Below are 24,156 nucleotides of genomic sequence, written 5' to 3' on the forward strand. Positions count from 1 at the left end.
TGCATCGGCAGGCGGACTCTCAACCACTGCGCCACCAGGGAAGACCTAAGGTTAATTTTTGACATACATTCGCTTCTCTTTTCACGTTACATACTCAGCTTAATCATATGCACTGACCATATTCACTTCTTAAAAGCCAAATGCTCAGAATATCTAATGATATGTGACCAGTGAACACTTTCATCAAAATATCTTCTAACACAATACATTAACATCTCAATATGTTTTGTCATATATATCAGTTTCTTTAATGTATATATTTCATAGTCATTAGCAAATGGAAAAGCAAAAAAGTTTCTTGTTTAAATGAATGTACCATTTCAGAAAGGATAGATTTCGTATTGTTGCCTTAAACTGATTTTAATTTTACCAAACACTACTCACACTTCTATAATGGTCTGAGTAGTCCTCATTCAAGTACGTATAACATTGCTAGGGCACTGATATGAATGATACTCGGAAAAACTAAGGAGACGTAGCCACGGTTCCTACCTTGGTTAGATGAATGACTCCTTTAGAAGTAACTGAACAACCCATGAAGCCAACGTACTGAAGTTCAGGACAGTGCTCAGCAAATGCTTTCACCGACTGATCTGTCACCTAGGGAAGAGACATGAAGAAAGTCAAGATGGCATTACAGTGAGTGAATTTAAGGATTTGGCTACTGCAAATTCCCTCTGCCTTACCTTGCATCATTAATATTTCCCTTTCCAATGGATCATCTGAATCCATATACAGACATGCTGCAATATGTCCTGTGCGTTTTTTTTTTAAATCCTCCCTCAACCCCACATCCCTTTCTATCACCCCACGTTTGTTTACTTCTTCACAGAAAATGTCTCAGAGATGTCAACACTACCTACCTCCACTTCTTCGCATCTCTCTCAACAGATATGTACATATCTTATTGACATACACTTCACAAACTATAAAATTCACCCCTTCAAAAGGAACAGTTCAGTGGTTTTTAGCATATTCACAAGTTGTACAACCATCACCAATATCTAATTCCAGAACATGTTCCTCACCCCAAGAAGAAACCCCATGCCCATTAGCTGTCACTCCCCTATTCCAACTCCAGCCTCCAGCCCCTGGCAACTTTCTGTCACTATGAATTTGCCTAGTCTGGACATCTTTTATAACTGAAATTGTACAATTGCTTCCTAAAATGCAACAATGGTCTCTTTATAAGGTTTCTCCCTACAAGTGTTTCTTCCAAGAAATCTGGTTTTGCCCCTCACTGCTTCAAATTCGTCAGATTTGGATGGTGTGATGGTTAATTTTATGTGTCACCCTGACTACACCATGAGGCACCCAGATATTTGATTAAACATTATTCTGGGTATGTCTGTGAGGGTGTTTCTGGATGAGATCAACATTTAAAACAGTAGACTGTGTAAAGCAGATTGCCCTCCCCAAGGTGACCACTCAACCTTAGTCACATCCAATCCGTTGAATGTCTGAATGGAACAAAAAGGGTGAGTGAAGGAAAATTTGCTCTCTCTCTCTCTCTCTTTCTCTCTGCCTTGTCTTCAAGTTGAGACACCAGTTTCCTACCTTTAGACTGAAACTTGGACTGGAACTTATATCATCGGCTCTCCTGGTTCCTATGCATTCAGACTCACACTAGAAGTACACCATCAGCTTTCCTTGGTCTCCAGATTGCCGATTTGGGGACCTCTCAGCCTCCATAGTTACATGAGCCAATTCCTTACAATAATCTCTTTTACAAACATACACACACACACACACACACACACACACACACACACACACCTCATACTAATTCTGATTCTCTGAAGAACCTTACCTAATGTAATACATATTAGAATCCCCTGAGGAGTTTAATAAAATCTCAGAGCCAAAAGGGGTGTGGCCCAAGAATCTGTATTTTTAACAAGCCCCTAAGTGACTCTTAGGGATGTAAAAACTTGAGGCCCCAGAGCTGCAAAGAAGTTACACTGACAGCTTTTGGCATTTCTACATGGCCCTGCTTTAAACAAAGGGCAGACTGAAATTCCTTTTTTGTCTCCCTCAACCTCCAAAAACTTTCCATGTATAAAATTATCTTCTTATCATTGTGCTAACATTTTCTTCACTGTTCCACAAAGTTGTAGCTTATAAAAGAAGGTCCAAATATTCTCTATCATAGGCTTAATTTCAGATTCACTTTCCTCACAGTCAAGATGAAATCAACAAGTTAAACACCACTGTTAGTTTTTCAAACAGCAGTGACTTGCATCTCCTTTGCATTAAATTTAATACGGGTGACTCTTACTTTGTATCTTCCTTATCTATTCTGAAGAGATATTGGAAAATAAACGTATGTGGGTAGCATTAATTCTGAAACAACACAAGAACATTTTCCTAAAATAATGAAACCAACAGCATCCATGGTACGTCTGATAAAAGATTAATTCTGCCCTCAAAAGTAAAGTATGCTTCAGCAGATTAAGAGTAAGGGTGCCATTGATAAATTAAAAATGGGCCTTCCTGACACTCAGCTTTCTAAAAACATTATGTTAACAAAGAATATTTAAGGCACTAAAACTGCCTGAAGCTTTAGTGAAAACAAATTTCTATTAAAAAGTGGGGTGGGCTTCCCTGGTGCCGCAGTGGTTGACAGTCCGCCTGCCGATGCAGGGGACACGGGTTCGTGCCCCGGTCCGGGAAGATCCCACATGCCGCGGAGCGGCTGGGCCCGTGAGCCATGGCCGCTGAGCCTGCGCGTCCAGAGCCTGTGCTCCGCAACGGGAGAGGCCACAACAGTGAGAGGCCCGCCTACCGCTAAAAAAAAAAAAAAAAAAAAAAAAGTGGGGTTGGGGGGAAGATAAGAGAGAACAAAGGTTAAATAACTGTGGCCATTTGGTTAAATAACCCTGCCTAATCTCACTCTAACATCAGGCCTCTCCTAGGTCCATCTTCAAAAGGGGGAAGAGGAATTCAGATAAGGATTAAGGACACAGGAAAGCTCAAGTCCAAGGTGTTAGAGCTTTCAGAGAGAAGAAAAAAAGGTATTAAAATGTGCTTGGTAGGTCTTTCTCTTTCAGCTCAAGGAATCAGAATAAGAGAGCTCGGAGGAGCCTCCAGCATCAACAGAGTCCTATAAGCCAAACAAGACCAGAGTAAGTCCTTGGAGTACAGAAACACTCTTAGTAGGCTTAGATGTGTTTTAGGAGACTTAATAAAAGGGCTTAAATTTAAACAGTTGTGCAACCAACACCAGGATCCAGTTGTAGAACACTTGCATCGCACCACCCCCAAAATTCCCTTTATCCCTTATGCCCATATGTTCAGTCACAGTTCCCACCCCTAGACAACCATGCTTTACACATCCATACCTGCCTTTTCTAGAAATTTCATATAAATAGAGTTCTATCATAAGTAATCTTTTGTATCTAGCTTCTTTCACTAGTGTAATGTTTTTGAGGTTCATCCTTGGTGTTACATGTATCAGTAGTTGGCTCATTTTATTGCTGAGTAGAATTGCACTGTAGGACTATACTACATTTTGTTTATCTGTTTACCAGTTGATAAACATTTTAATTGTTTCCAGTTTGGAGCTTTGATAAATCATGCTTCTGTGATCATTCACATACAAGTCTTGGTATGGACATTATGTTTCATTTCTCTTGTGTAAATATGTAGGAGTGGAATTACTGAGTCATGTGATAAGTATAAGCTTAATTTTTTACACATTTTCAAAATCGGGTTGTTTTCTTATTAAGTCGTAAGAGTTCTTTATATAACTTGAATACAAGTCCTTTATCAGATACTCGTTTCACAAATATTATCTTCCATTCTGTGCCTTGTCTTTTCATTTCCTTAATGGTGGTTTTAGCGCTAACATTTAGGTCTATGGTGCTCTTGGAGTTGAGTTTTGTGAATAGTGTGAAGTAAGGTGAAAGGTTCATTTTTTTTTTTTTTTTGCATATGAACTGCCCCAGCGCTATTTGTTGAAAAGACACCTGGAACGGTTTGATTTTGAAGGATCATACTTACTCACAGACTGTGGGAAAAGCAGGCAGTACAAAAGAATTCGTATGCAAAGAGAAATGTGGCTCAGGATTTGGAAAGTAGTATCGGAAAATCAGGGGGGAATGAGATCAGCTTGCAAAGCAGATTTTGATCTTTTAGTCAAAGCTGTGATGGAGAGAAAGAGGACGATGAAACTCAGATTCAATAGTGTCATCTCTTCACATGACAGAGGTAGAGAAGACCGTCTCCTTAAGCTGGCATTCTAAAAGCCAGCCTATACTTTTATAGTGGCATGGAAAGCATGCAAGTGCATTTAGTGTTACAAGGTGGAAAAGCCCTGGTGATAAGGAATGTCTATTGTGCCTTCAGAGTCACAAGAACCATGAAAAGCCTCAATAATATAAACACACACGAAGATTCCTGGAGAGCTTCCATTTGTGAACCTTAAGGGGGCCTTCTCTAGTTGCTAAACCCTAAGCAAATGAAAACCAGAAACACAGGGGGCAAGGGAAAAGGAAAATGTTAGTTCTCATAAGCTCTTGAAAGCTGCACTCAGAAATCCTTTGAGGGTGGTTTCTTGTGAGATCAAATGTGGCTACAAGAGAGAAACCTCTCCAGGAGGTAGAAACAATAGGCCTAGAAAATTCTAAAATGGGGCAAATGTAATAGCCACTGTGTTAGAAGTGTTCATACATGACTAAACTATTCTGGGCTAGAAGAAAGAGAAAGAACAGAAGGTGAGCAGTACAGGGTCACTAATTTTGCTTGGAGAGTTACTGTTTACAAATTTTTTTTTTTTTGAATTGTTGAGTCTTAGGGATTCAGTCTCTGGACACAGCTCACTCTGTTGAGGTTTGGGGTACTAGTAGCCAAAGAGTTTAAGAGAGAGTAGATAATAAAATGGCTACATTTACTAAGGCCTTACTGTGTGCCAAGCTAAGTCCTCTCTATGCATCACAGGAGATCCTCATAATAGCCTCGAGAGGCAAATTATCCCCATTTAACAGGTGACTACAATAAGGCTATTAGAGATTGACTTCCCCAAAATCAAATCATAGCAGGTGGCAAAGTGGGGCTTTAAACTTTGGTCTTTTAGGTTTTGAAACCCATGCCCTTTAACTTATACACACTAGGTTGTGATTCATTTCATGGTGCTAATTTCACTCATAAGCTTATGTAAGGCCCTCCCTTTAGCCCCAGAGAAGTAGAGTGAAAAGGATCAAGGCACAGTAGGTCTACTTTTTAAAGAATTTTCTTAAGAGAAGTTGCTACCCTTATTTTTTTCATCTCCTATAGGTAGACCAGGTGTGCTGCCAATGCCGTGATAGTCCTGTATATCCTGAGAACCCTCCCAAAAGAGGAAAGCATAGGAGAGGGCTGGGGTAGTCTAATTCAGACGTGTTGAGGAAGCTGGATTAACAGTAGTGAATTATATAACCACGTAAGTAGAAACTGATAATCCAAGAAAGCACTTTCACCTAAAAAGGATTAAAATTAAAGAATAAGAAAATAAGGATGGGAAAAGCTTTTACAAAAATTTCAGGCTTCTAAATAAAGAGATGCAATTTATTCTTATTTTAAGACAAACTTTTCTTGGAACATGGGAGGAGAGATCTATCTTTATCAGAGTAAGACTGAGTCAATGAAAAGGGTTTTGTAATCTGCACTGAAAGATTAACTTCTGGAAATGATGCTAGCATATCTGGGGAGGAAAGGCATTTGTAGTATTAACTCTAAAAAGGTGGAGCAATCTTTGGACATTTTTATACTGGTGGCATTAAAGAATTGTTCTGTGTAATCCTACATGAGTGTCCTAAATAATATAAAAGTATTTTGTGACCTTGCTCAGGAAAAAAAGTGTTCTCTAGACTTCACCCCAAACCTACTAATTCAGGACCCAGAAATATATACTTTTAATAAGTTCTATTAAAGAGTCTTATGAAATCAATCCGGAAACAGTCCCATAACTAAATCTAACATTCACAACTAACTAGACCCTCCAAATATTAGTACTGAAGATGACCCTGGGTATACATGGGGCTATCTCTTTGCCATCTGTACTGATACCACAGACCACCATGGTCCCAGACATGTCCTCCTTCTCCTGGACATTTTCAATAGCTTGCACACTGGACCTCTTTCTGCCACTCTTGACCCCGCAAATCTGTTCTCCACCCATCAAGCCACAGTGATGTTTTTAAGTGCGAATCTGATCATGTCAGTCTGCCATTCAAAATGCTCCAATGGCACCAATTACTCCAAGAATAAAATCCCAACTCCTCTATAACCTACCAGGCCCTGCATAATCTGACTCCTCCCTAACTCTTCCACCTGTTTTCATCATCCCACCACCCTCTACCCTTGCTCACTATGTGGTGGTCTCCCCACCTATCCCATTCACTACGCTAAGCCCAGTGCTTGGCACAGGGCCTGGCACGCAACAGGGGCTCCAAAATGAAAAGGAATGAATGAATGAAGTCTTGTCTTGATGCATGTTAATGCCTTGTTTCGATGTTGAAAAACAAGTCCTTTTTAATGCTAAGAAAATTTGATCTGTTGATCTTATTGGTTCCAAGTGCCACAAAGAAGCCATGGCTAAGAATGGGATATACAGCTTTCAAAGAAAGAAACAGCAGCACTTTGATTCTGGAGTGAACTGGAAAGCGAATGGGAGGAAATTAGCAGGGTGACTACCTAATCTCATTTAGGACTTTAGGACCAATTCAAGGCCTTCTTACCACCTCCAAGGACAAAGAGCAACAGGGATCAAGGACATAGTGAGTCTACTTCCTAAAGAATTTTCCAGGAAGAATGCTAACCTCATTACTTTTATTCGTGTCTTTCAGCCAGAGTGGTCCATGGGCCATGGGGTGCCCTCACCTTCTGAACGCAAAATAAAGCCAGCATAAAGCAATCTACTTAGGCTGGGTTCTAACTGAGCTTTATAACAGAAGGGCAAAAACATTTCCATGTGTTCCAGCTCAGCAAAATTCATCAGACTAGAAGAGTCGTATGATTCTGGGCAGAAGTCAGCTGGAGTAGAGTTTGGTTGTCTAAGTATCCCCTATTGGTTTAGGAAAGCAGAAGAGAAGTGACCCCAGTAGTCAATGGCTAGAATCAGCAATACCTTCAAAATTGAAGACAGCACATTTATAGTAAAGGGCTTATTTCACTCAGAGTTGCTCAGTCTCTTAAATCCCTTTAGTTCAACAAACACTTGAGTACCTACGATATGCACGATGCCTCATGTAAAGTACTAGTGCAGTATGAAGACGAGGTACAGAGAGCAGAGAGGAGACAGGTTGGGATATGAACAAGTATAGCTGCCACGACTACTAGCGAGATCCCTGGAAATATTTTAGTCTGTGTACTGCCTCCCAGTCTAGTTTAGTTCAGTTTCCCAGGACCTTCTGACTAGATCTGAAACCAAGTTTGAAGAGACTATGGAGAGTTGAAAGCCTGGCAGAATGGTTATGACTTGATATGGGAGGGAGGGAGGGAGGGAGGGAATCTATTTTATTGGTAACGTGAGTAATATAGGGATTAAAAAACTGTAAGGTCCCCTTGAGTTCCGGCATACTGCAGGCACATAATTGATGGAGCCATTCATTAAAGACTCTAACGGAAGGGTGATAAAGGGAAAGTTGTACTTCAAAATCCAGCAGGTGTACCCAGGACCAGCTACAGGGATATTCTGGCCTCGGAGAGGATGCCAGTGGACTATGGCTGCAGCAGGGTCCCTGCCCCCACGTGAACAGTAGCATACCACACAGAGGGGTACTTCAGTGAGGCCTAGCCACGTGCCAGAGTCAGAAATCATCCACGTCTAACAACAGACAAAGAAGTACTATGTGAAGTACTGTGATGATAAAAGTCCCAAATGAAGAAATTTTACTTAGATACCAAGTAACCATACATTATACTTGTAGGAGCTTTAAAATGGAACACAAAATTTCTTCATTGCTTTAGTGGAGTCTTCAACCTCTATGAAAAAATTCTTTTTCATTTTCACCTTCCTTTGTTTTTCTGTATTATTTTTCACAGGGTGTAGGGTACACTTACAATTAATGCACTAGAAAGTCCCCTCCTTTGAAACAGTATAACAAAAACACAAAACATATTGGTACTGATCATATCAAAGGAAATAGCTAAATATGGAGACAAAACACTTGGTATAGATTCACTTTATAAATCATTTCATTAAGACCTTTTCACTATGCTCTTTATGAATAGAATTTTCATATCATTAGTAAATTTTAAAAATAAATCTAAAATAATGTTATTTAAACAGAAATAGTTTTCTATTAAACTATGGTCAGACAACAATATTTACTGAGCAAATACTATGTGCCAAGTACTGTGTTACATACAATGATTAAGACAGACTGCCCTCATGAAGCTTACAATCTAGTGAGAAGAGTAAATGTTAAACATTTACTACAAGTGTGATAAAGATGATGTGGCACACATATACAATGGAATATTACTCAGCCATAAAAAGGAACAAAATTGAGTTACTTGTAATGAGGTGGATGGACATAGAGTCTGTCACACAGAATGAAGTAAGTCAGAAAGAGAAAAACAAATACCATATGCTAACGCACGTATATGGAATCTCAAAAAACAGTACTGATGAACCTAGTGGCAGAGCAGGAATAAAGACGCAGACATAGAGGACAGACTTGAGGATACGGTGGGGTTGGGGGAGGTGGGAGAGGAAGATGGAATGAAGTGAGAGAGTAGCACTGACATATATATACCACCAAATTTAAAATGGATAGCTAGTGGGAAGCTGCTGTATAGCACAGGGAGATCAGCTCGATGCTTTGTGACGATGTGGAGGGGTAGGATAAGGAGGGTGGGTGGGAGGGAGGCTCAAGACGGAGGGGATAGGGGGATATAGGTATACATACAGCTGATTCACTCTGTTGTACAGCAGAAACTAACACGATTGTAAAGCAATTATATTCCAATAAAGATATAAGAAAAAACATTTATTACAGGTGTGAACACTACTTTAATATAATCATTTGCAGTAGTCAACAAATTATTACTTTCTATATATATGCCATAATTACATAGTACATGTAGAAAGACAAAAATATGACTAAAAATTATACTCAATTATTACAAATAAGATTTTTCTCAAACATTTTAAGCTATTGTATGCCTGATATCATTATACACCTGATATCATTTCAGTAGCAAGCTAGAATATGTATTGCTTTTATATATCATGAGAAAAATAAGGATTATTTAAGAACTCATATTTACTAATACAACTTTGACTTTTAATTAGTGTGATACAACTATTTCATTAAGCAAATCAGAAGCACAAAACAGTAAAATTATTTACTCTTTTATTATGAAAAATTTCAAAAATATAAAATAGTAGAAAAAACAATACATAAAACTCCATTTACCAGTCATCTAGCTTCAATAATTACTAACTCATGGCCAACCTTATTTCATTAATAGCCCCATCCAGTTCTAAAACATCACATTTATCAGTAAATATTTCAGTATATCTCTAACAATAGAGATATAGCTCTTTTAAAAATCAGAGCCATAGGGCTTTCCTGGTGGCGCAGTGGTTGAGAGTCCGCCTGCCGATGCAGGGGACACGGGTTCGTGCCCCGGTCCGGGAAGATCCCACGTGCAGCGGGGCGGCTGGGCCCGTGAGCCGTGGCCGCTGAGCCTGCGCGTCCGGAGCCTGTGCGCCGCAACGGGAGAGGCCACAACAGTGAGAGGCCCGCGTACCGCAAAAAACGAAACAAACAAACAAAAAAAAAATCAGAGCCATAATACCCTTATCATTCTAGCAAAAATGTTCATGTGAGACTTAATATGAAAAATGAACTATGTATAGTTTTATAGAGATAACAATCCAACACGGTAATTTAAAAATCTCATTAAAAATTTACCACAATTTTAAAAAAACTGACCTTTTGTCAACAAAGGGCATTGAGATTCACAACTAATCATTTTCTAAAAGTCTAAAATTCCATTAGTGTCCAATGAGAATCTGATCATTTGACTGCTTATTTGACCTTGCCTGATTTTTGCTCATCCTGTCTTGCTTAATGTTAGTCTGGGTTTGGAAAAGTCAGATTGGCTGATAAAAAGAGATTTATAAGTTATGCATTAAAGTATTGTGAAAGGGAAAGACATCGGTCCAGAACTAATGGCATAGATATTTGTCCCTATTAAAAAGATCTATGATAAGTTAGGTATGACTCAACCACTTTCCTTTAATATGTTGACCAAGTTTCTTTGACGAATACTGCTTTATTTTATTGAAATAATATTTGGGTAATGTAAATGAAACAGAACAATTAGTCTATTCTGCATCTGCTCATCCTTTAATTAATGAAAGGAGTAATCTAAAAAGAAATCTACTAACCTAACAGCCATAGTTGTATTCAGCAATAATATTTACAAAGCATTTTCTAGTACACATATACATCTGTCCACTCACCCAGTTAGATAAACAGGCAGGTGTAATTTCCATTTTACAAATGGAAGAAACAGAGAAGTTAAAGTAATCTGTACAGGGTTACATAGGAGGCCAGTACTCTTTTCATTAGAACATAATAATATACTTAAAATACAACCAAAGAATCTATATGAGCACTAAATTTGAGAACTTAAACATAATTGATAATAAAGTAGTTGCTTCGTAAACATACAATTAATTCTTTGGTCATATCACAGAAAGTATGTTTTAATTCTCTGAAAATGAAGCCTCTTCCATTCTGTCAAGCTTTATTTCATTTCTAAATAAAACTTTTAAATGAAGAGATATGGTTAGTTTGAGGATTCATTTCAAAGAGTATAAGGAGAAAATCATAAGAATATGACTGAAGGCTACATTAAATCCACCAGACAGATCACTTACCAATATTTGATTGTGTGGATGTATCATGAGTTATGTAAGAAAACAGGAAAAAACAGAAGTAGTAAACACAACTTGAATTCTGAATCATCTAACTTTGATTGAGGTTTCATCGCAAAGGGTGAAATGAACTTAAGTCCCAGAAGGCTAACACACAACAAACAGGGGAAGTACTCTGAATAGCAGAAGAGCTAGTAAGTATTTCGAAAGGCACGCTAAGATTCACAAAGCAAGGGAAAAGCCACCATTATAAGGTAACTTAGACTTCCAAACCACCTGGGTTCTCTCCTTTTCTATATAATTGGGCATTCTCTGCTTCCTTCCTCAACCTCTGCCTGAATATCTCTTCCTCTCCAGGACATTTGCTGTCCTCTCCCCTTTCCTGTGTTTCCATCTGTCACCTTACCTCCTTTCTCTGGTTCTTCCCTTTTCTTTTCCTCATGTTTCTTCTGAATCTTTTATGCCCACTGTCACACCTTTCTTAACTGGCTGGTCATAATATGGAATGAAAGCATTTTAAATATAATTATTGTACTAATTTCAAATCAATGATATTAAACTTTTTATTTACCTCAAAAAGAAATGTAAGATTATCTGACTGCATGAAATCACTGAACTCAGACTGGGTTGCAATCCAGCTCCACATCTTACTAGCTTACTACCTTAAAGAAGTTATCTGTTTTCCAAAAAGTGTGAAAATGAGACAGAAACCTAATGGGGTTCTTGTGAGCATTCCAAGAGAATTCGCATGTGCTGGACACATACCATACAAAGTGCTTAATAAAGATCAGTCACTACTCAATGTATACACTTCCTTTCCCCAGTTCCATGGAGCTGGCACTTCAAACATTATTGTACAAAATTAACTTTTATTCCTATCATTATACTTGATAGAATATAAAGCAGCATTTAATGATAGTCTCTGTTATGATATGTCCCACCTACCTACCACTGGACCATTAGAAATAGAAATGACAAAAAAAAAAGAAATAGAAATGACAATACATAAATTGTCTATTCTATACTTGTTCACCCGGCTGAAGTTATGTATCGATGGAAAAATGTAAGTTAAATGAGACTTTCATTCAGTAAAATAAAAGTAAAAAGTTTAACTGTACAAAACAAGTTTACCTGTACTCTGTAATATATATAAAATTATAGATAATAAAAGGAAGTAATCCAAATAACCTTATATTTCTAAGGGTATACTGATTCTACTTTTAATGTTCTAACTTGACAAATTATATTACTCTAACAGCCCTTGGAGATGACAGTACATTCCTACTGCTGTTAAAGCCTTTGGAAAGCACAACAAAGTATATACACCAAAACTGGGCTTTGTAATGCTCCTAAATATCCACTGTCTTAGATAATAAGTAGAATAGCAAAGTTTCTTACCTGTGATTATAAGGAATTTAACTCATCAATATATAATTAGTTTGATTTATTATAATATTCTATAACCACAAAGAACCACCTCCTCCCTGGGAGGCTGATGCATAATGTGCAAAAAGAAAATACATACAAGCAAGAGCACGACTTTCAAAAAGTCACTTGGGTTTGTGAAAATATTTCAGATTAATATTTTAACAAGAGAAAAATGCTTCCCAGGATGAATAAAATCTAACCAAGGTATAAAGTCCTAACAATCTGTGTTTTAATCATAAATGAGAGCCAATAATCACCTGTTTAAAAAAAAGCATACGAACACCCTAATGTATGAATATAGAACATTTCTTGCATATTCATGTTTCACATTCTTTAAACAAGAAAACCTATTATCAAAAAACAAAACCTAAAATTAGGTTATACATTTTTCATCATGTCAGACAAATGCATTCACAGCTCACTAAATGTTCTTTCTTACATTTCAAACAGCTTATAAAATCCCACCTCCTTTAATAAGGTTCCCACAATAACTGGAAGTAAGATGGCGAGTCCATCACCCACCCTGACCTAGTCCACTTGGTGCACACACTTAACCTTCACAGAGGAAGCCATGCTACGTAACAAGAATGTGAGAAAAAGGCATTTCCCTTGTCAGTTTTGGCAGAAGAAAAAAAAGTTATGTTGTATAAATATGTTTCATTTCATTTTTTTAAATCAGCTCAGAAAGGGTAGAGCTCATGTTATACAACATCAAGACCCAGATTCATCTCTCCAGGAAAAAGGGGTCAAAGGAGGTTTTTAAGAATTTTCATAACATTCCCCAAGTCCAAGTTAACATATACCTTCAATGGGCTGGACAGATAGTAGGTGCTCATTAAACATTTATGGAATACATGAATGAATCAGTCAAATCTAGGAAAGGCAGGTACCAGAAAAACCATTATCACTGAGGATGAAATGACAAGTATACTGCAGAATTTCTATATTAAAAGTCAGTATTTGAGTGCCTATTTGCCAGGCACTGTGCTAGATGATTTTTATTTACATTTATTTAAAGTACAGTGTAAAAGTCTTAAAGGTGTTACACATTTTTTCCCAAAAAGAGCACATCTGGGGACTTCTGAGCAATAGGCTCAGCAGACAAGAGATGGATTTGTGGACCAGGATGCTCAATGCAGCAGTATTTGTAGTAATGAAAAAACACAGAAGCCTCCCAAATGTATTAAAATTAGGATAATGGTTAAATGATGGTATATATTTTTGATAGACTGCTATATGGCCATGAAAGATGGTATTTTCTTAAAACATTTAATGAAATCGGAAAATATAATGTAATTGAAAAAGCAGGATATATAATTATTAGGAGTTTAAACATCATTCTATTAAGTATATAAGCAGAGTGAAAAAACTGAGGAGATAAAATGTTAACTGCCTCTTGGTAGTGGGATTATATGTGTGATTTTAATTTTCTTTATGTTCTTCTTTTCCAGAATTCTACATCAATACTCCATTATCACAGAAAACAAATGCTAAAAAAGGAAAAAAAACCATGGGAGAAGGCTTTTTAAAATTGATTCTCTTATTTTAACCTAAATAATTCTCATATAAGTTTAGAAAACTTGGGGACTTCCCTGGTGGTCCAGTGGTTAAGACTCTGCGCTCACAATGCAGGGGGCCCGGGTTCGATCCCTGGTCAGGGAACTAGATCCCACATTCCGCAATTAAGAGCCCACATGCAGCAACTAAAGATCCCGCATGCGGCAACAAAGGTCCCGCATGCGGCAACAAAGGTCCCGCATGAGGCAACAAAGGTCCCGCGTGCCACAACTAAGACCCAGAGCAGCCAAAAATAAATAAATTAAAGAAATAAATGTTTAAAAAATAAGTTTAGAAGATTTTAAGAAACAAAATGTAAATTTTCTTAAAATTTAGAAAAATAGGATGTAAATTATTTTAACCTATAAAATATTAGATATAAATTAGTACCATATTTCTCCCTGGCCTTTATTCTTCCATGCAATAAGAAGAAAATGTATTATAAAACAATATACAATACATCTAAATACACTTTGCTTGGGTAAGGCAAAAACAAGTGTTTGAAAATGTTTATATATTTCCCCTATATATTGAAAAAACATACATTAAAAAAAATTGTTAAGAAACATAATACTATGTAGAGCCAATTCACTAGTTTAGACCCAAAATATAAAGCAAAAATTTAAAACACTGAATCACTGTTCCAACATATAACTGGACTGCAAAAAAAGACATACATCTAGAACACAGTATTAAAAGGTACTTTAAATGTACACAAATATGAAATGCTTAGTGGAGGGATACATTCCAGGAATTCTCAAAGCCAATGGCGTCGGCAACATGATGATAATGTGCTTGTATTACACAGCTTCTCACCTGTACTTTGTCTGAAAACAATAATCAAATATATCCCAGACCTCACTTGCATGGAATTATAAAATAGAGACACATTTGCTATTAGTGACCTAATTAGGGCGCTAGAATTCCCCACTAGCCTGACTGATGAATTAGCATCTCTAAGTTTTCTCCATAGTCTTTTCTGGGATGTCCAAAGTAGTGCCTCGCTCCTGCCCAAGCGCTCAGCTTTAGCTGCTGTCCCACAGGTGCTGACTTGCTCTGGTTCCTGTTGCCTCCGTGTGCCTTGCAGCAGAGCCACTCAACAGAGCTCAAGGCCTTTCCTGCCTCTTATGATCACTCCAGTGTCATGGCATCGAAGTTCCTAGTCCTCGGAGTGCCAGAGCACTGCAGAAGTGGAACCAATGGCCTCTGCCCTAGTTCTGCCCCAAACCTCACCACCTGAGCCCCAATGGGGCCACCATCTCACAATGTCTGTCTGTCTCTCCATACACAGTTTCTTCAGTTTCTGGCCCTCTCCCTCTAACCACAGGAATTAAAACCAAGTACCAGGGGTTGAATGAGGAATAGATGCCATACAACTTGCACCTTCCCTTACTCCCCTACCACAAAGCTCCCCCTCTTCCTCATGTTTTCAAAATATGTGCATCAGGATCTGGCAAACGCTATGTATATAAGCATGTATATAAAAAGGAATGGGCCGGCAGGAATCTATAACTTTAGGTGGTTAAGACTTGAAGTCACAAGGATTAGATTTGAGTCACTCATTTCACCTCACACCAGCTACATACTTAACTCTCCAAATCCCAATATTCTCATCTCAGTTACTGCAGTACCTACCCCCACTGAGTTGTGTGAGGATTAAAAAATATAATGCATGTAAAGAATTCATATAATACAAACTCAATACAATTGTATTCAAATAAATTGGTTCATTTGGCGAAAGAGAGAAAAGATTATACGTTAATCTGGGTGAAAACTAAGTTTCTGGAATTTCATAAAGAAAGAAACACTAAAGCATCAAAAGAAAAACATCTTTGTTCAATGAGATTTTTGGTTTAGTTAGTTGAAGAGGCTTCATCTTTTGAAATCTTAGGCAATCTGTCTTTACCTAACATTGTAGAGTTCATTAACTACTTAGAGGAGGCAATGCAACATGACAAAGTAGTGTCTAACTGGGAGTCAGATTTTAATTTTAATTCAATTTACAAATGTTTATCATCAAGTATGTAAAAGCCCCATGTAGTATGTATGTATCTGCAGTGGTGGTGAGGAGTAATGTACACAGATACCCATAATAACATGAGATAAATGCTAAAATAGCCATGCAAAAATTGCTTTTGGATCACAGAAGAGAAAGCAATTAGTTTTATGCATTTGTGGGGGGGACCAAATAGTATCTTGAAAGTCACAAAGGAGAGACCTTTAAAAGATCATTTCAGGCATGGAGGTGAGGTAGGACCACTCAGAACAACAGGTACAAGGGCCCAGAGACGTAAATGTACAAAACATATGGCAAGAATGAAAAATCCAGGTATCAAATTCTGGCTCTGCCCTAGGCAGCACTGTGGCCACCTTGGACACATTATTTAATCTTCTATACCTCCGTTTTATATTCTGTAAAAATGGAGGTAAGACTATCAGAATAGAGCTTTCTCATAAATAAGGTTACTTTCATAAAAATATAACCTATTATAGTTAACTTTGTTTTATGTGTTATCAGATTCCTTCTAATGTCAGGTTTGAAATTTTTAATGAATATGTCTTAAAAATTAATATACCTAAATTTTTGATATTCAAAGTTGAATTTTTAAAGTTTTGATCATGTTTTAATTTTTACTCATAGCATTTAACTTTTACTGCCTTCTAAAAATCTTCAGGGTATTCATGGCTTCTGGGGGTTTGTATTATTCATCTGTATGAAGCTAGGAAGTGATGTGATCATATTCGCCACATGTCAGGGATTAACATTCACACCAGCACTTCTCTTCTGGTTCCAGAATGAGATGTATTATCCTACTCTTCCCACCAAGTACAACAACAAAACAAAACAAAAAAAAACCCTGGGCATCATATATAAAACAAACACATGTAGACTTTTCCTTTGGCTAGAAACAGCAGGACAGCAGTGTTTTCCTGAGGTTTGTTTTTGTTTTTGTTTTGGTCTGTGTTCACTGATGTTTCCAGGCTGCTAGCTTCTCCAGGACCCAATGAGGGATGTGTGAGGCAAAAAGACAATCCAGGGAATTCACCACTGTGTTGTCCTCAGGTTCGCAGGGAAAGATCAAGAGATGACAACACCATGATGATGCAGATGTTGAAATTATCTGACAAAAATGTTAAATCAGACATCATAAAAAATGCTTCAGTAAACAAGTACAGTACAGACATTCTTGAAGCAAATTTTTAAAAAAGTCTCAGTAAAGAAACAGATGAAATAAAGAAGAACCAAATGGAAGTTTTAGAACTGAAAAGTAAAATAATCAAAAGGAAAAAAGTCACTGGATGGTCTCAAAAGCAAAATGGAAGATAGAAAAATAGAAAGTACCCCATCTGAAAAACACAGAGAAAACAGACTGCAGAAAATGTAATATTCATGTCATCAGTATTCCAGAAAAAAGAAGAGAAAGAATGTTGAACTAAAACAGTACTCAAAGAAATAATGGCAGAAATTTCCCCAAATTTGGTTAAAGAAATAAACTTACAAATTCAGAAAGATGAGTGAACCCCAAAAGAATAAACATAAAGAAACACATGCCAGAACATATCATAATCAAACTACTAAAAACTAAAGACAAACAAATCTTGAAAGCAGCAAAATCTCTCTATAGTTGGAATGTGAAAAACAATTCAATATTACAGCAGATTTCTCATCAGAAACCAAGGACACCAGATGGAAATGGGACAATATTTTTCAAGTGCTGAAGGAAAAGAATTGTCAAGCTGAAATTCTATATCCAGAAAAAAGATCCTTCAGAAGTGAATAGGAAACCAAGACATTCATTCAAAGATGAAGAAAAACTTACAGAATTTCTTGCCAGCAGACCTACCCTGAAAAATAACAAGTAGTTCTTGAAAAGGAAAAGAAACGATGAAGAAATCTTGGAACACTGGGAAGTAAGGAAGAGGAAGACAAAAAGTAACAGTTTGGATTAATACAATATACTTTACTTCTCCTCTTGAGTTTTCTAAATTATATTTGATACTGAAACATTCAAGCAGGGATAGGCTGAGAAAAATTCAAAGCCAGGTTCAACCCATCCTAATCCTCCCTCCTTCCTATTCCTTTCTCTTTCTCAACTAACAAATGGACACACTGATCTTGATCATGTGGCCTAGAGACCTAAGTCCTTCTTGACCCTGCACTGCAATGTCTAGACATGCTTTATCCCTTTTACTGCTTTAAGAAAAGAGGATTTCAGTCTCTTTCCCTGCTAGGGATGGTATGAGACAAGCCAGGAATGCATCTGACTGATATAAGACCTCTGAACATGACTTTTAACCATGGTAAAAAAAAAAAGATTAAAAGTGAAGGCTGATTCCTACTTCTGATCTGGCCCAACACTACTAAATATATTGCTTTATTCTGTACCAACATGTTAATTTACAGAAACATATCAAATCAGTATTAAAAACAGTATCATGCATATTTTATTACAAACTGGGACAATTCTATATTTAACTTATTCAAATAGTGAAGCTGTTTGTCTGGTATCTTTGTAAGGACATGAACTTGCATAAGAGTGCAACTTACACAGAAACAGAAAGAAAAGGGAGCACACTGCACCCCTGCATTAGAAATGCCCTCTACTCTGGCCTTGGTTCATAATCCACTACCCCAAGCAAGATGCCCGGAGGAGCAGTGCAGAGCTGAGAACAACAAAACATATCTGACCCGTATTTTCTGAAACATGCTATTAGAGGTCACCTGCCCACAATTAGACATATTCCTATACTAACAAAATATGAGTGCAGGGGAAGTCCCAATGGAGGCTACCACATTAGGGCAGGGAAACTAACTCCTCTTTCCTTTATCCAAAAGTAAACCCCAATGAATGAAGAGATTGTAAAAATAGTTAGAAAAAGCTGACAACTCTCTTCTACATCTAGGAAACACATTTTTTGCATGCAAGAAAAAAGTGACCTTATTATTTTTTAAGAACTGTTACATATCCAAGAAACCATATAAATCTCTTCAAAGGTTTTTAAAAGGTTTAAAAGCCAGGAAATTTAGATGTTTCAGCACCATTAATGCTAACCTTGGCACTGTGACTGCTACCAATCAATTTTTTCCTTTTGGAAAGAATGAATAATTTTGATGAATGCTATTGCAAATTACACACTAAAAACACAATTTTTCGTATGAATGGGGCCAATGTCTTTTGGCACGCTTGTCACCATCACAATATAACTGCTAATCTTCAAATACAGTTATTAACAACTTCAGAAAATCATTTAGAAGACCAACTCTCCTTTTTAAGGTCAGTTGATTATCGCAGTTAATGACCAATTGCCTTTAGCCATAACTGTCCTGAACTTTACATCATGTTTTAAACTAACAAGACAATAAATAACTATTAATACCAACATATTTTGAAGGGTGTTTTTCAGTCACCATCTATGCTCACCAAAAACATAATTGCTTTTGTGTTTTATATAATCACTTGGTCACTTGCTGATTTTTGCTTGTTTCCTTGTTGTAGCTGGTGTTATTTTATCATGAAAGTAGGAATAAGGGTGAAGGGTAAAAAGACAAAATCAGAGATAAACCCTATTAGCATTTTTCAAAAATACTAGTTAAACCTGCATTAGTTTAGGAAATATAAAGGGCACTGAAAGGTATCAAATGAAAAGTTAAAGCCATCTTCTCTTTACTTTCATTTCTCAAAGGTAATCACTCAAGTCTCTTAGAGTTGCTTTCAAAAAAACTGTCTAATGTATATACTTGTGTACAGTATATGTACCTCTTTATTTTTCTTTCCAATTTCATACAACAGTTTCATACTTGATACACTGTTCTGCAGCTTCCTTTTTTCACTTATAATATCTTGGAGATCCTTCCATATCAACATGCCTAGGTTTATCTCAATTATATAATAACTGCAAAGTATTCTATCATGTGAAAATACAAACTTATTTAACCAATCTTATACTGATGGATATCTAACTATTGTTTTGTTGTCTATTTTGTTTTGTTATTGCAAACAGTACTTCAATGAATATCCTTGTACATATATTTTGAAAAACATGTGAAAGTTATCTGCAGTGTTCCTTACAGTGTGACTTCTGGATGAAAGAACATGTGTCTTTTTAATTTTGAGACATTTTGCTACACTGTCTTCCAGAAAGACTATACTGACTGATTTTCATTGGAGAGAACGTCTCTTTCTCTACCAGGTATTGTCACACCTCTTATTTTCACCAACCTGCAAGGTAAAAATGATCTCAAGGTGTTCTCACTTCGAATTCTTTAATTATTAATAAGGAGGATGTAAATCTTCTTGTATGTTTATTCAGAGGCAGTTGTTCTTAGCTATTATTATTTTCTTATTTAGTTAGAACAGGAAAATCAAGACTGATCCCTTTAGTTTAGGGCTTGATACATAACAGCTACTCAATAAATGCCTGATCCCTTATCAGATGAATCAAACAACAGTTTAAAAGAAACCTTCCTTATAGCCACACTATATTGTCCTGATACAATCGAATACCTGGTTTACAAAATTCTCAAGATTCCTTGACAATGAGCCAAAAGAAGTTGGCAAAACTATAGAACAAGCAGGTTACAAACAAAAGGACACACAACAGTAAACGCATCATGTAGTCACTCTCCTGTAGCTATAATCACAGACGACCTTCTACCCTGTTATACACAACACACATTTCTCCATATTATAGAAACCTTTTGAAAAGCTAAATAATATTCCACCAATCCTATAAAGTAGTATTTTCCAGGTTTTATTCTTTCTATAAAAAGTATATTTTATACATCCTTCTACAATTTGCTTTTATCTTTTCATTCAACATTATGTTGCTGAGATGTAGACATAGATACATGTAAATCTACTCCATTAATTCAACCACTTCCAATTATTTAATATAGTGATTTATTTATCAATTTATGTTTAAATTATTACAAACAATGTTGCAATGGACATTCTCCCACATCTCTGAAAACATGTACAAAAGCCTCTGTAAGATATGCATATTTATGTATATATGTACCTAGCAGTAAAACTGCTGAGTCCTCTTGCAAAAGTGTTGGAGATGATATAAAGAAAAGAGAACGCCTTTCCATTACTGGTGAGAGTATAAATTGGCATAAGCATTTTGGAAAGCAACTTGGACATATCTTCAAAGTTTCTGAATCTGTACCTATGAACTAGTTTATTCCTAAGATTTCTTGTACTCTTATAATTTCATAACTGGGAGACTTTCTTGTTACCAGATATAAAACTGGCTTAGGTATAGAGTATTCAGAGCAATTAAGCAACAATGGGAAACGTACTCATACGTGATTGAAGAATAGAGCTGGACAGGGTTAAAAAGCATCATAAGTACAAAATCAAATCAGCAAGTTTTTGTTAAATCAGAATCTTATGTTGATAACAAATTTTGGAAAAGAAGAATTCTGAAAAAACACTATTTTCGAATTGCTTCAAAAATTTCTGGAACAAATGAAATTACTAAAATTAGGAAAAGCACAGTAATATATTTGGTGTGATTTCCAGCAATCATTTGTTTTCCGAAAGTTGGTAGTGAACATATGCCTGAGAATTTAAATACCATTTAAGTATATTATACTACATATAGAAAGATACATGAAACATATATCTGACTATGCCTTTCCTTGATACGAGGGTAAAAGTCACAGAAATAACTCTAGGCCTTCAAGAGAGCTTTATAGATATCAAATTTCCCTGACAGCAGAGAGGCAAACACTATTTAATTCACAAAGCTAGGTAACAGGTACTGCTGCTATTCTTTACGTTCTAATTGGAAAATTCTCAATTTCTCATTACGCATAGCGAATCTGGTCCACCATCAGATGAATCCATTACACCTGTATTCTTAGAAAAGGCATAAGCTAATATTAATATGATCTGAGGCCTCTGAGTAGTCTTTGGATTTTTCTCAAGGTCTTAGATTCTGTAACAATGATCTAAAAGATTCTAAAGAACAATCATATATCAGCTCAGCAAGTAAAAGCAAATCACCATGTCGGGGACTTCCCTGGTAGAGCAATGGTTAAGAATCCTCTTGCCAATGCAGGGGACACGGGTTCAATCCCTGGTCCAGGAAGATCCCACATGCTGCAGAGCAACTAAGCCCATGCGCCACAACTACTGAGCCTGTGCTCTAGAGCCCGTGAGCCATAACTACTGAAGCCTGCACACCTAGAGACCGTACTCCGCAACAAGAGAAGCCACCGCAATGATAAGCCCATGCACCGCAATGAAGAGTAGCCATGCTCAACGCAACTAGAGAAAGTCTGCGCGCAGCAACGAAGACCCAACACACCAAAAATAAATAAATTAATTAAAAAAAATTTTTTTAAATCACCATGTCAATAAAACATTCTCAGAAAAAACATTCAAAATTGTTACTGCATGTTCAAAGCAACTGTCGAAACTAATGTAGAAAAGCAAAGCTTTCCCAACCTGTATATGAAATTTCCCTTTAAAGACAAGTCATATGAATTATAGAAAGAACATTTTACTTTAAGAGAAAAAGTTTTTTTAATCTTCATTTCTGTACCTCAGCAGGTTGTCTATAATGGTAATCCTTGTACTTAAGCATGTGGAATAGTTCTTTGAAGACTGCCTTCAAATAATTCATACTTGCTAAATGTATTACTTTAAATCTTCACGAATATTTTTGTATTTGTTAAAACATAACATAAGGTGCCACCTCTCCACTCAAAGTCCTTTGGATTGCAGAAGTTCTATCTCACCATTTAATGGCTTCTCTCCCTCTCCCCTTCCCTCCCCTTCCCTCCCCCTCCCTCTCCTCTCCCTCTCCCCTTCTCCCTTGCTCTCTTTGCAAGATAAAATGAATAAAGTAGGTCATCCTCCTTGATTCTAACATCCAGCATTAACTATTGAGGATAATTACACTAGCAATAATTTAAGAAATATTTAGGCAAATAATTTAAAATTTGTAAAAAAAAGTATCCACATAAAAGTAATAATAAACATGAAATCAACTTTTCCTACAATATTGGTATACTTAGGTAAATTCAAGTTTTGAATTCATGGAAAAAATTAATTAAGGTATGAATACATTTTATAGAATCTAGAACTTCAAATGTAAAGAACTTTCAAGGTGCATTATGATAAAGAAACTTAACTGGTAAAATAGTTCTTAAGTGGCCAACTATGCTTCTAAGAAAGAAAGAGGAATAAAGTTTTAAGAATTTGCAAAATATTCAAGTATATTCCCTCAACTGAGCTTGAATTGGCTAAATTATATATTCTCTGATATTTCAGAGGAAACAAGACATCAATTACCAATTCCCAAAATTCTGACTATACATAGCTTCTTCCTTAATTCAGTACCCACCTAGAGAGAAAACTCTGCCCCTCATGCTTTCCTACTCTCCGCTATTTAAATCACGGATGTGACCAAGTTTAATGATCCAATAAGAATTTAAAATAATCATCAAGACATCCTAAAGACATCACTTATTCCCAAGGGATGCATCAGACACAGAGAAAATGGAAATCATAAATGCGTCTAATTTCTCCACCATTAATTCTTCAATGTTAAAGAGTAACAGATTCCGGGCTTCCCTGGTGGCGCAGTGGTTGAGAGTCCGCCTGCCGATGCAGGGGACATGGGTTCCTGCCCCGGTCCGGGAAGATCCCACGTGCCGCGGAGCGGCTGGGCCCATGAGCCATGGCCGCTGAGCCTGCGCGTCCGGAGCCTGTGCTCCGCAACGGGAGAGGCCACAACAGTGAGAGGCCCGTGTACCGCAAAAAAAAAAAAAAAAAAAGAGTAACAGATTCCTACTTAATTGTATTCCAAGGAAAGACAATATGTTAACTTGTAGAAATAATATTTAATCATTTAACATAAGCCACAATTGCACAAGGGACTTTCCTGGTGGCACAGTGGTTAAGAATCTGCCTGCCAATGCATGGGACACGGGGTCAAGCCCTGGTCCGGGAAGATCCCACATGCCGCGGAGCAACTAAGCCCATGCACCACAACTACTGAGCCCACGTGCCACAACTACTGAAGCCCACGCACCTAGAGCCCGTGCTCTGCAACAAGAGAAGCCATGGCGATGGGAAGCCCGCGCACTGCAATAAAGAGTAGCCCCTGCTTGCCACAACTAGAGAAAGCCTGTGCGCAGCAACAAAGACCCAATGCAGCCAAAAATTAATTACTTTTTTTTTTTTTGCAGTACACGGGCCTCTTACTGTTGTGGCCTCTCCTGTTGCGGAGCACAGGCTCCGGACGCGCAGGCTCAGCGGCCATGGCTCACGGGCCTAGCCGCT

The 24,156-nt window shown here is 37.2% G+C and overlaps 1 protein-coding gene and 1 non-coding gene across 5 annotated transcripts in view; one reads left to right on the top strand and one right to left on the bottom strand.

Moving 5' to 3' along the window:
• Positions 1-24,156, bottom strand: part of FBXL17 (F-box and leucine rich repeat protein 17) — a 496,293-nt gene that overhangs the window by 351,690 nt on the left and 120,447 nt on the right. For all 4 annotated transcript variants that reach the window (XM_055086703.1, XM_024119152.3, XM_055086702.1 and 1 more), the window contains exon 5: positions 493-600. In XM_055086703.1, the coding sequence (XP_054942678.1) occupies positions 493-600 (108 nt within the window). The remainder of the gene's footprint in view (positions 1-492; positions 601-24,156) is intronic.
• TRNAV-CAC (transfer RNA valine (anticodon CAC)) lies at positions 13,891-13,963 on the top strand. Its single transcript has one exon. It is a non-coding gene; the product is annotated as a tRNA-Val (tRNA).

The sequence above is a fragment of the Physeter macrocephalus genome, chromosome 8, assembly GCF_002837175.3.
Source record: "Physeter macrocephalus isolate SW-GA chromosome 8, ASM283717v5, whole genome shotgun sequence".
NCBI classification, from domain to species: Eukaryota; Metazoa; Chordata; class Mammalia; order Artiodactyla; family Physeteridae; genus Physeter; species Physeter macrocephalus.